A 12,788-nucleotide genomic window follows, 5' to 3' on the forward strand; every position below is an offset into this window, starting at 1 on the left:
ACATCTTATAAATAAATGGACTGTACTCGTATAGGGCTTTAACACTACATGACAGCATTCACCCATTCATACACTGATGACTGCAAGTCATTACAGTAAGTAATATTCTTAAGTGCTTGAGATGGGAGGACTTTGACCCGGTTACATCATAATACAATAAACTACTGTAATCGGGGCAGTTATCTCCTCTACGTACTGCACACATCTGGGTCCAAATTGCCAAAACCACATGCATGATGGTGGTGAATTGGATTAATATCAATGTCAAAAACAGTTTGTAAACAGAAGAAAATACATATATAAAAATTTAAAAAAGTTTATTGTTCTTATGGCTGATGATTACACAGGTTAAACATTAAACACAATCAGAGCTGTGAAATTTATTTTGGTTCAGCAGAAAGTGGAATCTAAAAAAAAGGTCATGTGATCGTTGGGATTGTCAGAGCCATTCCAGCTGGCATCACGAGGGGCTTTGGATCAAACCTGCTGGGTGATCATCTTCAGCATCTGCAAGGCCATAGGTCCCTGGTCTGAGGGAATCTGAGGACAGGAAGAGTTATTTGTCCATTGTTTTACGGTTTGTATGGCTAATGCAGTGGTCTTTGACGTTTAGTTCAAATTCTTTGAATCCTGGTAACCGAGTGATTAAACAACATTTATTTTGACAAATTTAACAGGGTTGAAGTTCTAAGACAAAAATAGAACCATACAAGATGAAGCTGTGGTAGCAACCCGTCAATCACAGAACCAACGCCCGAAAGCCTACCCTGCCTTCCTGGACTCTAAGTGTGGACTAAATTGGACTCTCACTGTGCTGTATTGAAGACTAGAGATTGAGGCCATAAACTTATGTTTCCAGTGTTTACTGAGGGAATAAATCAAGTTCGACAACCAGAGTCGCCCCCTGATGAGACAGCGAGAATGCAGATTTAATGCACTTCAGCCGAGGGCAGACCTGGATGGTGCCAGTATTTAATGCTAAAAATTTGTCTCAATCCGCAACATATAACATATTGTGTGTTAAATAAAAGGTTATTAATGTAGCAGTGATTAAAATGTTCATGTCACGACAGACATAAGAAAACAATGGACAACGCCACAGCAGGTGCATTTGTGATTCTGTCTCCTTTCTGTCTTACCATGTGACCGGCTTTGAGGATCCAGTAGAAGGCAAAGTTCTTGTAAGTCTTGCAGAAAGCTCCAGTATTGCCCGGGGAGGTGGGGTCATCCAGGGGGGTCCACCTCAGCTCGTTAAAACCACGTAGCCCCTCCCACTTCAGCCTCTTCACCCACAGCTCCTGACCTGTGACAGGAAGTAGACTTGTGTGACAGGAAGCAGAGACCATGTGGCCTGGCTCTCTTTTCCAGATGGATCCAATGTGGGGATTTGGGGGAGTTTACACCGCTGCTGCCCGGGCTTAACGGGAGGGAATACATGGAGCACGTTACCCATGGTGTCCACTATGAGATCCAGCTGTCCATTGTAGACGGTGACGTTGACCCCGGCAGTCAACAGCTGGTCGACGACGTCCACCACAGATCTCATGAAGTCTCCTGCCATGTTGCTGAACACGTCCTCTGCCTGGCCTGGACAGACAGGGGACCAGCATAGAACAGATCAATAGAGAAAAAGAAAAGAATTTCCTGGGAAAAGGTCCACAACAGAGATACGGCACCTCCCCAGGTGACATTCTTTGGGATGATGCCCAGCTTCTTCCTGATTGGCCCATTCATCAGATCGCTCAGCGATTGGCTGTGGAGCGGTCTAACATGGCGACGCGCCTGGAGAGCTGGTGGAGACACAACATTTGAGTTCAATTGGAAGAATAAAAGTTAACCCAACCCCCCCATCATCATCCAATTTGTCATTTTATGAAACATTTCATCTCAACAACCAAATCAGCTCTCCTTAGTTCGGTCATTTCTATAAATTTCAGAGTTAATGCAACCACTTACAGACAAAGTCTTCTCCCGCCACAGAGGTGCGCCTTTCATCTGGCTCACGGGTGAGGATGTTGTAGAAGTTCACTCCATTGGTGTTCTGGGGTGAAAAGCAACACAATACCACATGAACCATGTGTTCGCATTGCAACGCACTTCCGACGCAGACAAAATGGATTGTTTTTTCTAAACAGTTCTCATCAAAGGTACCATAGCAGCTCTAGCACCGTGGGGCGGTTCTTATAGAGCTCGTAGGGTAATCCAGTGGGACCTGAAACTGACGAAGACCTTGCCTTTGCTTTGCTGGGCTTGGTGGTGTAGGCCGCGGCACGTACTAAGTGTTCCTAGTGGGACGTTCTTTGCAGTATCGCTGTACCGTTTCCTGACATGCTGCTCAAACTGCTTGTTGGGTGATTTCCAGCCTCCCACTAATTTTCTTCTCCAGCAGCTGTCTGGCATGCTTGGACGGGTTTTTGAAGAAGTTAACTTTCCTTTCCGGTTCCGGCGCGTTCGATTTGCGCTCAGCAAAGAATGGCCAATCTCTAGCTGACCTCACCCCCCACCGCGCCCCCACCCCCAATCTTTCTTTCCACTGGTGGATTTGCATGCCCCAGAATGTAGTCACCTTGTCCCATCCACATTTCCGCAGGCTCCTCTGCTCATTATCCGTTTCTATTGCAGTCATTACCGTGAGATCTGTCCTCTTAGGCAGATCACACAGTAACCTTAGTAACCCGGAAACAGTAAAACACAAAGCTCCATCTCTGAAAAAGTGACCCTGACAAACAGTGCAGTGCACCCTCCTGTGTGGCACCAACCTGCTCCACCACCGTCTCCGCCACAGACCACAGCTCGGTGGCCTTCTGGAACTGCTGCTGCTCCACCGCTTGCTTCACCGCGTCCGCTGCACTCATGACTTCCTCCAGGCCGAGATCGTCCAGCAGTGACTGCACAGCAGAGAGGCCACATTAGGTGGAAACTCGGATCTTCTTTAACAGAAACTGTAGTTTGTCACTCACAGTAGTGTAGAGGTACGGCCCCCAGGTCATCACAGAGTCTGTGGATAAAGATAGAAGATAGATCCTTCAACTTTGATGTCCATTATCGTCAGTGTTGTCTGGGAAATTCGGCGCAAGAACCATCAAGCTCAAAACACTTCATCAAACAAGTCCCTGCCTTCCTCATATTAATGTGACTTTGTGAGATTCCTTTTTTTTTTTGATAATCATCATCATCTTGTATCTGAGGGCTACGTATTCCTTTAGACACATAAAAGGAATGTTGCCCCTGACGTGACGTTTTTCACAAGCATGAACAGAGGTGTGTATCTGACTGATACGGACCTAGTGGGGAGATCCAGGAGTCCCCGAGTGCAACACCAGCAAAGTTGCATTTCACATCCCCTTGTGCAACAGCCTGGACAGACAAGTAACACACATTAACACAACTCTTTTAATAGCATCTGTGGACCCCAAAACCAAACTAGAGCCAACAAAGCCACGCTGGCCATTTGGGTTGCCGTTTAAACAACTAGAATCCATAACTATTGAGTTGAACGCAATCCAGAAAGGAAGCAAGCCACTGCACCGTCAGGTTCGCTTCCTCTAACCAGTCACATGACATTTGTTTGACATGGGGACTTTGCAATGGCAGCGAGCTCGTGTCATGCACCTGAAAAGGGGAAATGTTGGAAAGAGAAGTTACATTGTGTCGTGAGCTCACCTTGGTGAGTTCTAAGGAGATAGCGGCTGCCATCTTCCCTCCGTATGACTCGGAGAAGATGTAGAAGGGCACGCTCTGTGCAGGATGAAATAATGTTGTTAATGGAGCAAAGTGAAAGAGCAATGCGCAGGACAGCAATTGAGAAGCAGCTAAATATTTTTAAAAACACCATAATTAACCGGTGTTTCCTTGAGGAAACATATTTCCCCACATGTGTTAGGATATCAACAGTTTTTTAGGAGTGGAGGATTCCTTTAACACTTAAAGACCAGGTTTAAACAACATTAAAAATCAAAACAACCCCCTTTTATTTCTCCAAAAATGGCAGTTTTGAAAAGTTTGGCCAATTCAATCCAAACTCATGCTTGGAGTATTTATACTTGTTTGTGTGCTTAGACTTCAGACGGAAGTGAAAACCGAGCCGTCACGTGCTCCTCTGTGGAGTGGTATTATGATGTCCTGCACCAGTGAGGCCAAGCGAAGGACGCACCTGGAACTCTGACTTTGCTTTAAAGAAGTGCCGGAGCAGCACCAGCATGTCGGAGGCCACCGTGGCCACATCGGTGGCGTAGGCATCCGGCCGGTCCGTGTAGCTGAAGCCGGTGCCCACGGGGTTATCCACGAACAGCACGCTAGCTGCCTGCACCTGAAACAGCCAACACACCAAACACAACTCAGCATTGTTGACTAAACTCAAACCACGGCTCCGCCCCCAAAAATTGGTTGAAGCCACTTTTTTCCGCAGGAAAAAAAAAACAGACGAGCAATCAATATATCAAGTGCTCTGACAAATAAGACGATACTAAATGCAGAATCTGTAGCAGGCGGGTGATGTGCTGAGAGTACAAACAACAGTGTTGATGTTTTCATTTGGGATGACAATTTTGGAGGCGTGGTTTTGGAGAAGTGTCAGTATCAACTATCTGGCTAGATTTAGCATTCAGAGCTAGTGCTGCTAGCTTCTTTTGTTGGAAAAGAGTTTCTATTTTATTTTTATAAAATTACGCTTACTTTATCGACCCCAAACTTTAAGCCCACGTCAGAGTGTCGAAAACTGCCAAGAAACACAGTTACATATAAATAAAGAAATGGCTAACTGGCCACTGACATAACTGGACAAAATATATAAGATTGATGAAAGTGGTTTTGTAATTACATAAAAACATAAATCTAACTGGACTTTTGGGCAGTTCCACTGGGACCCTCGCGGTAGCACTTGGAGGGTTACTGGTAGAATGTTAAGTGAACTTGGAATCCTCACCCAGTTGGTGGGTTACTAGACCTAGTTACTAGTAGCTTCCCCGCATCAAACCTCCGTGACACGATGACTCGAGCGAACACTGACTGAACCCCGAGCTTCAGCCTTCCTGACCCCCCGAGCTTCAGCCTTCCTGACCCCCCGAGCAGCCGCTTCAGACACGGACCCTCTCTTACCCAGCTCGTCTTTCTGGGCTTTAAGTCCCCGTCCAAAGGTCCGATCTCCGCAAAGTTCCCGAAGCCACTTCCTGATCCTCCTGGTCCACCCTGAAACACACACACACACACACACACACACACACACACACACACACATCATGCTCCAACACTACAGGAATATGTTATATATATATATATATATACACATATAAACATTTTGTTAATATAGTATTGGCAAGAACAATGTCCTCCACAGCACAAACACTTAGATAACCGTCTACCGGCACTGTGTATACTTACAGACGGTTATAGTCAGCACGTGGGATGGAAGCAGTTACTCATTCAGTCACACTTCTCATTTCAACCAGCTGACGCAGCATTTTACCTCCATCTTCTGATCGAACATCAACTAGCACGGGCTTGCTAAACCTGCTCCAGTATTTCATATACAGTTTGGCAAACCAGAAAGAATTTTCCCAAAACCAAGTCAGCAGATGTGTGTTTATAAAACACATTTCCCAGAATGCAAGTTATTCGTGGTTGGACTGCTTTGCGTGTTCAGTGTGCTCGTGAGGACAGGTCCTACCTGCAGCCACATGACCAGAGGCAGATCTTGGCGGTCAGCATTGTAGAGCCACCAGAACATGTGGGCCCCGTCCCTCACCTCCACGTAGCTCCAGGCTTCTCCACCGGTGGGGGGGGGACGGGTGGAGAGCCCTGCAGCGCGGACAGAGGACACGGCCAGGGTGTTAACACCGGCGCCCCACTTACCGTATACATTGCAAACAAAAGAACAACTTGAAACAAACACGAGGCGGAATGTCAAAGTTTAGCGACACCTGCCTTCGCCTTTGCAGCCGAGTTGAGGGCTTCGCTCGTTACGTCACACTTTAGTGTTTAGAGTCTGTTTAGAGGCGCCTCGTGCACACGACGATCGTACCCGTGTTACCTGTGTGAGCGAGGAGAGCCAGGCACAGCAACACGCCGATGAATCCTGGTAGCCGACACATGGTTGAGGCGGGAGGCTGTCGGGTCTGCGCTGTACTGCTTGATGGCAACGAGAAATCACATGATCACGCACGGGGTCAGCTGACAGGCTGCAGTTGTTTTTTTCTTTTTCCTTTTTTTTCCTTTAACATTGCACAATTCCCCAGCTTGTCAACTAGAAAAATGCAAACGTAAATTATATAAAGGTAAAAGGGGAACATTATAGCTCAATCTCGGGTTGCCTTATTACAAAGACGTATCACGCCACTACAATTTTTATGGCGCTTTTTTGAACATTAAAGATAAATACGTTACATGTCTTAGTACTAAACACGAACAATGGTTTTTTATTTGCTTGTCAATTTACACTTATTAATATATAATTTGTCAAAAAAAAGAAAGAAATCCAAAATGATCAATACATTTATGATTTACAAATATTCTACCAACGCTAAAAACTCCAATTAATTAATAATAAAAATACATGTAAATACATAAATACATGTATTTATTTTTTTACATAATTTACATTATTTTAACTGGAGTTTAAGGTAATAGAGAATGGGTCAACTTTAAAGGTTTTCTGGTAACATCATCAATTATTTCTGACGACAGTTGTTGACAGTTGTGGAAGTATAATACTTTTTGGTTTCTAAGGAACGACACTTCCTTGACTGGTCTGTGGACCTGCTACTACTCTGTCTGTCCGCCAGAGGGCAGTGCTGTGAAAAGGTTGGCAGGTTTAGGCAGAGCCCCGGAAGTGATCACAAGTAACCCCAGACTTCCGATTAAAATTTGCCATTCAAAATAAAAGCACGAAAGGATAGTATTAAGTATTAACAAAGGCAATGTGATCACTTCACAGTCTGTAAATGCTATTTTAACAGCCTATCATTATTTCTATGCATGAATTGCATTCTAAATGTGGCATTTATGTTATAAGAAGTTGTAACCAAGGGTAGCTTTATTGTTGTTGATTGCATTATTTTGATGACATGTCCTTTTGGCGGAGTCTATTCATCTAGCAAAACATATATAAGAAAAAGCAATTAAGCACTGAAACACTCACTCCATAACGTTAGTAAATGCGAGGCGGATGGAAATAAACATCCCTTCCCCTCAAGGAGGAGGAAAAAGTAGAAGAGATCGATGTTGACATGGTGACGACACTCTTATCCTGAAAATCCCGATCGGAAATACTCTCCCAAACGCCGGCGGGACACGAGCGGCGGTGTTTTGGCGTGAGGCATGGCAGCCCACAGTAACACCTCCATCCGCGTGCGCTTGCTCTTTGACTACCCGCCGCCGGCCGTCGTGGACTGCCGCATGTGCTGGCTGCTCGTGGACCTGAACGCGTGTCGCGTGGTGGCGGACCTCGAGAGCGTCATCAGGGAGAAGTTCGATTTCGGCCGTGGGAGCATCCTCAGCCTCTTCGTGGAAGGCTGCTACCTGCCGCACACGGAGAGCGTGTACGTGGTGCGCGACAACGACAGCGTCAGGTGCGCGTGCTTCCACCGTCACACTTACCTGGCCGTTTCATCCACGCGCTCAGGGGTCTGTGTGGGGGAGCAGTTCTCAAGTCGGTTCCAACAGGCACCTTCAGCTGCAGGGCCCCGAGGACGAGCTCACTCAGGGAGGCGACTTCCGTCCGAGCGACCCAGTGCAGTCGTTGGATGGGAATTATGTCTGCGTCATGTTTTATTTTGAAAGTCCAGCTCAGCACAGAGCTACTGCCAGTTCGCCCACAGCATTAGTAAATGGATATTTTTTAGGCAGTTGCACTACAACAATTCAAAACAACGCTGCAACACTTAACGTCAGAAATAACTAAATATAGCTTTCTGTGTTAAGAGTTTATTTCTGTAAAATATAGTTGACCGTAAGTGTCTAAACTGTGATGTGAAATGTTCATACAGTGGAATCCATTAGCTCTTGGTTTTTTTATAATTCTCAAAAAACGGCTCTTGGTTTGGCAAACCCAGCCTTAAACTAGCATCTGCCCCATGTAGACTCGTTGGGTTAAAACCTGCCAACGCCAGGTGGCCACTGCCATCATTGAGGTCATCCTCTCCTCCTCCATCACCTTCTGGTGCGCCGCAGCCACGTTCAGACGTATCGATCACTCTGCTGAGGGAGCAGTCTTTTACACGGTTTATCATATTTGTTTGTACATTTTCTTATTTTGGCATGAATCGTTTCTGATCGTGATCCTTTGTTTACCAGGGTGAAGGTGGACTGTCTGGCCCGGGTGAACGGGCACAGCAGCAGTCCGGATACTTTCAGTGAAAACGTCAAAAAGAGACGGAGAGATGCAGAGGAGGATGGGCTGGGAGAAAACACAGTGATGAAAAAAAAGAAGAAAAAGAAGAGTGTGGAAACGGCGGTGAGAGATACTGTGCAGGCTTCAGGTGATGAGACACATAAGGAACCAGTAGCGAAGAAAAAGAAGAAGAAGAAGAAGAAGAAACAAAAGAAGGTTGAGGAAAAAGGCCCACCTGTGGTCCCGAAACCAGCTGCTACTCCTAAAAAGACCCCAGTTAAAGTCCCCAAGACGCCCCCAGTGGCAAGGTCAAAACCCCAGAAGGCCTCTTCTTCAGATGCCAGCAGCAGCAGTAGTGAGGAGGACAAAGCTCCCAGAAAGCCGGCTCCCCAGAAAGCAGCACCAAAGGCGCCCACCTCCGCCCCTGCTGCCTCTAGGGCGCCTCCGACCACCAAACCCACCCAGACAAAGTCCCGCCCTCCTTCGTCATCCTCCTCAGAAACCTCAGACGACGAGGCTGCCGTTGTAAAAAGCATGCCGAAACCCCCCTCCATAACACCCAAAGGGGGGGTGAACCCCAAAGCACAGCAAGCTAGTCCAGCCCAGCGGCCTGCAGACGGAGAGCAGAGACAAGCTGCGAGTGTGGCGCCCCCCCCTGGCGATGACTCCGACAGCGAGGAGGAGATCAAGCTGGTCATCCGGCAGCCGGCGCAGCAGCCAGTCCTCGGCCTGGGTGCCCGTCAGTCGCCTTGGAGGGGCCGAGGACACGGTGGCCGTGGAGAAGGACGCGGTGGGCTTGGAGAAGGACGCGGTGGGCGTGGAGAAGGACGCGGTGGGCGTGGAGAAGGACGCGGTGGGCGTGGAGAGGAAGTGGGGCGGGGGGCCGGTAGAGGGGCCGCCAGAGGGCGTGGTGCCAGCTTTGGGTTCAGATACGAAGGAGCCGAGGAGCCGTCCTGCCGCAGCGATCAGCTGACAAACCTGTCCGCCATCATCCAGGTCTGTCTGCACTGCATTTTCATTTCAACACGTGCACGGTCCAGATTAATTTAGATCGGAGAACTGTGTTACATTGTCATAAATTCATCGGTAGTTCAATCCCATCTGTTGTGTTCATGGAAATGTAATAATAATATCAAGAGTAAGTGAAAAGGCAGCAATAATCTTTAGGGTTCTTTATGCAGAACGGAGCAGAACGTGCCCCCAAAAAGGACTACAGCTGCATGCCGCTGCTAGCCGCGCCTCCACAGGTGGGGCAGAAAATTGCTTTCAAGGTAAGTCCAGACTGGTCAGACTCAGTTATTTGACGCCGCACGCCTATACTCAAACTACAAACTACACTAAAACGCAAAGAAATAGAAATAGGGCAAAGCTCTAAGCGCTGACTGGCTAGGACCTAGCGTGTCTGCTAGCTAACCTGCAAAGATCAGTAGTGAATATGCATGCATGATTTTGACTTGTTGCCACTGTCTGAATTACCAGTAGGTCTCCTGCTATTTAATGAGGTGTTTTCATGTTAAATGTATTTACTGCAAGTAAACAACCATATTAATGATCTATCATCTACTAAAAGAAAAGCAGTCAATCAGTAAAAGGAATTTCCTTCTTTGTGTTTTCAATGTTTTTTTTTTGCAGTTACTGGAGCTAACTGAGAACTACACTCCAGAGGTATCACAATATAAGGTGAGTGACATCATTCCCCACCTGTGATGTGGTGTTCATTCATTCTGAGGAGTCACCACACCACTGACACGGCATTGTTTAGGAGGGGAGGATTGTGACCTTCGACCTCACCACCAAACAGATTGAGCTGCAACTACTCAACGGCTTTCAAGGTAGGAATCATTTCCCCGCTGACACCTACAATGTTCATGCAATTAAACATTTAGATTTCATGCAACACATTTGGGATCACTGGTAACGCGCCGCTTGTCCCTCAGCTCCCGTGGAACCGGGAAAGTTCGACCTGGTCTATCAGAACCCGGATGGGTCGGAGAGCGTCGAGTACGCAGTGGTCAGAGGCTCTCGGGTAAGCATTAGCATATTTAAAGGAACAGTGTGTGGGCTTTAGGTGGATCTAAGGAATAAAAATATAATATTCAGTATGTTTTCATTGTTGCATAATTACCTGACAATAGAAATCGTGGTGCTTTCATGGCATAGAATGAGCTGTTTACGGGGCGCCCCCCTTGTTCAATGGTAGCGGAAACACTGCTATGTTATAGGACCTGAAGCTCCTTTCCTTTAGCATTTAGAACAGTGGTTCTCAACTGGTCTGGCTCCGGGACCCACCATCACCCCTTAATGACAAGCCACAACCCAAATCGAGGAACATTCTCAACTTCTCAAATTTATTTAATGAAAATATGGTGCAGTTTGAACCTGAGATAGTATGGAGACAGAATACGTATGCCAACACAAAAACAAGTTTAATGAAAAAACAAAACAGCCAGCTGGTAGCGACGCTAGAGAGGGAACTCTTCCCTTTTACACTAAATTAGCTAAAAAACCCAAAGTGTATCTTAAGGGCACGAGGTATTACAACATACATAACAATTAAGAATCTTCAGCCATTTCAAACAAACAACAGCTTTAATGCACAAACAAAAAAGTCAAAAAAGACTCAAATGACCTAACTTTAACAGAGCTATGACAAACACTATGTCTTGAGGAGCAGCTTTTGCACAAATTCAAAATAAATTAAATGAAAAGTGCAATTCAAAAGGATTCAGATATACAAAATGACCGTTTCTTGTGGTTACCTCATCAGGAGGTAAATCCTGAAAAACATTGTGCTTTACAGAAAATGAAGCAGCACTCACTTCAACCTGAGGTGAAAACTGAGACTTGAGTCTGGAGGAATTTCTAATGGGAGAACTGGGGATGTTTTTTGCTCTTAGCAAGAATCTCAAAGTCTGGAGTTATAGTGGACAAGGCCAGTCTGAGGTCATGCTCAATGTGCGGTCTATTACTGTGTTTAGTCTTCAGCTGAACCAGAGAGAGAGAAGCCACACTCACCGAGACAGGTATTGCTGAAGGGTAGCAGGACTTTTACTGCTCGAGTGGCGAGGGAAGGATACTCGCTGATCACACAGCTGCACCAGAACTGGGAGAGGCTTACCTCTGCGTACGGTCCCATGACGGCTCCATCAGCTGACTCTCCGTTGCTTGGCAATGTGACACTTTCTATGTCGATTCCAAACGGGTCACGTATCCAGTCGTCATCCCTCTGTTTCTCTGCAAAGTAGTCATTAAACCGCTCCAGAAGTTTATTCAGATGCGTCGTGATTGTTTTCTCCATTACATTCTTCTATTCTGCCGTGCCAGAACCCGGCACACGCTGCTGAAAACATGGACTTTTTTTTTAATTCTAATTTTTATTTTCCCAGGCAAAGGCCTGCGAGCCATTAAAAACGGGTCCCACCAGTTGAGAATCACTGATTTAGAGAATTTGAACACTTTCGTGTTATTTCACTCAATTGGGAACATTCCTGAGCTTTTTCAGCTTTCCTGCTCCGTTGTCACACGAGTTTCAGCTTGGTGTGAATCCTAAACTCTGACCCTTAAAGGAATAGTTTGACCTTATGGGAAATGCTCTATTGCTTTTGATGTTTCAGTGTCCATGTGAGTCCAAAATGATGATCAGAGGATTGATGTAATTTATAATCTATATATCATATATTGTATATGATATATATATATATATATATTAGTGCTGGGCATGTTACGGCATTGTTATGTTTTTACAAGAACAATATGAGGCGATTCAAATTGTTTAATAAAAGAAGGTATAGACCTGTTCTATAGGAAAGGTAACCTTAAATTACTTACTTATTATTATTATTATTATTATTATTATTATATTATTATTATACTTAAATTACTAAAAGACTTTCATTGCCTTCACTCCCCCAATATAATGGTAGATAAAACAGTGATAAACATGAACTTATGTTGCGTGATCACTGTTGGAATAACGTCTCCACTTCCTCCCACAGGTGACTGAACGCTGGGACTCTCTGCTGGAACCAAGGCTGATCATTTAAAGCAAACTAAACAGTGATTTTGTGCACACAGCCCCGTCAACTTGTTCTCTAGTGCCTGAGTTTAAATTAGGGAGTCCTACATGCTGTTTGAATTCTGTACATCACATATGACAAAGAGAAAGCAAAGGGGTATGATTAAAGTTTGTCTTTCTTCCCTGTACATGAAAGTAAATGACCCCTTTACACAGAAGAGCTACTACGGCTGAATGTATTGACCAATGTTATAATTGTTGCATTTTAATTGGGTTTGGAAATGTAATTCTTTTTTTCTTTTTTTTCTTTTTTAGCTTAAATATTTAGGTTGACCGTGTGGTCCCTTCCAGAACCGGGACATAATGGTTTTATGTTTTGTAGTGTGATGTGACTTTGATATGCGTCTTGTAAAAATATTTTCTAATAAAACACATTGGTGGATGTCT

General features: G+C 45.4%; 2 protein-coding genes across 3 annotated transcripts; one reads left to right on the forward strand and one right to left on the reverse strand.

Annotated features, from left to right (window-relative positions):
* Positions 1–302: 302 nt before the first annotated feature.
* scpep1 (serine carboxypeptidase 1) lies at positions 303–6,294 on the reverse strand. 2 transcript variants are annotated; one of them, XM_040191162.2, is made up of 13 exons: positions 5,923–6,294; positions 5,666–5,796; positions 5,098–5,187; positions 4,154–4,309; positions 3,664–3,738; positions 3,285–3,357; positions 2,961–2,998; positions 2,760–2,888; positions 1,957–2,041; positions 1,677–1,790; positions 1,450–1,587; positions 1,140–1,303; positions 303–540 (listed from the first exon to the last, which is right to left on the reverse strand). In XM_040191162.2, exons 2-13 carry the CDS (start codon positions 5,723–5,725, stop codon positions 478–480), a joined length of 1,185 nt encoding a protein of 394 aa, XP_040047096.2. In that variant the 5' UTR covers positions 5,726–5,796; positions 5,923–6,294; the 3' UTR covers positions 303–477. The 2 variants fall into 2 exon arrangements, with proteins under 2 accessions (XP_040047096.2, XP_040047095.2); XM_040191161.2 differs by having other exon boundaries at positions 6,029–6,214.
* A 578-nt stretch (positions 6,295–6,872) lies between these two features.
* On the forward strand, positions 6,873–12,783 carry coil (coilin p80). Its single transcript, XM_040191158.2, has 7 exons — positions 6,873–7,565; positions 8,290–9,322; positions 9,508–9,597; positions 9,959–10,006; positions 10,089–10,158; positions 10,264–10,352; positions 12,322–12,783. Exons 1-7 carry the CDS (start codon positions 7,315–7,317, stop codon positions 12,367–12,369), a joined length of 1,629 nt encoding a protein of 542 aa, XP_040047092.2. The 5' UTR covers positions 6,873–7,314; the 3' UTR covers positions 12,370–12,783.
* The last annotated feature ends 5 nt before the right edge of the window (positions 12,784–12,788 follow it).

This window comes from Gasterosteus aculeatus, chromosome 11 (assembly GCF_964276395.1).
Source record: "Gasterosteus aculeatus chromosome 11, fGasAcu3.hap1.1, whole genome shotgun sequence".
NCBI lineage: Eukaryota > Metazoa > Chordata > Actinopteri > Perciformes > Gasterosteidae > Gasterosteus > Gasterosteus aculeatus.

What these genes read in the sequence shown, in the direction of transcription:
- scpep1 (XM_040191161.2), bottom strand. Translation starts at nt 6,089, where the DNA reads ATGTGTCGGCTACCAGGATTCATCGGCGTGTTGCTGTGCCTGGCTCTC. An exon ending in AAGCAAAGTCAGAGTTCCAG is followed by an intron (nt 3,739 to 4,153) that starts GTGCGTCCTTCG and finishes CATCCTGCACAG; the next exon opens with AGCGTGCCCTTCTACATCTT. An exon ending in GGCGGGAGAAGACTTTGTCT is followed by an intron (nt 1,791 to 1,956) that starts GTAAGTGGTTGC and finishes TGTCTCCACCAG; the next exon opens with CTCTCCAGGCGCGTCGCCAT.
- coil (XM_040191158.2), top strand. Translation starts at nt 7,315, where the DNA reads ATGGCAGCCCACAGTAACACCTCCATCCGCGTGCGCTTGCTCTTTGAC. An exon ending in CGCGACAACGACAGCGTCAG is followed by an intron (nt 7,566 to 8,289) that starts GTGCGCGTGCTT and finishes TTTGTTTACCAG; the next exon opens with GGTGAAGGTGGACTGTCTGG. An exon ending in GGCAGAAAATTGCTTTCAAG is followed by an intron (nt 9,598 to 9,958) that starts GTAAGTCCAGAC and finishes TTTTTTTTGCAG; the next exon opens with TTACTGGAGCTAACTGAGAA.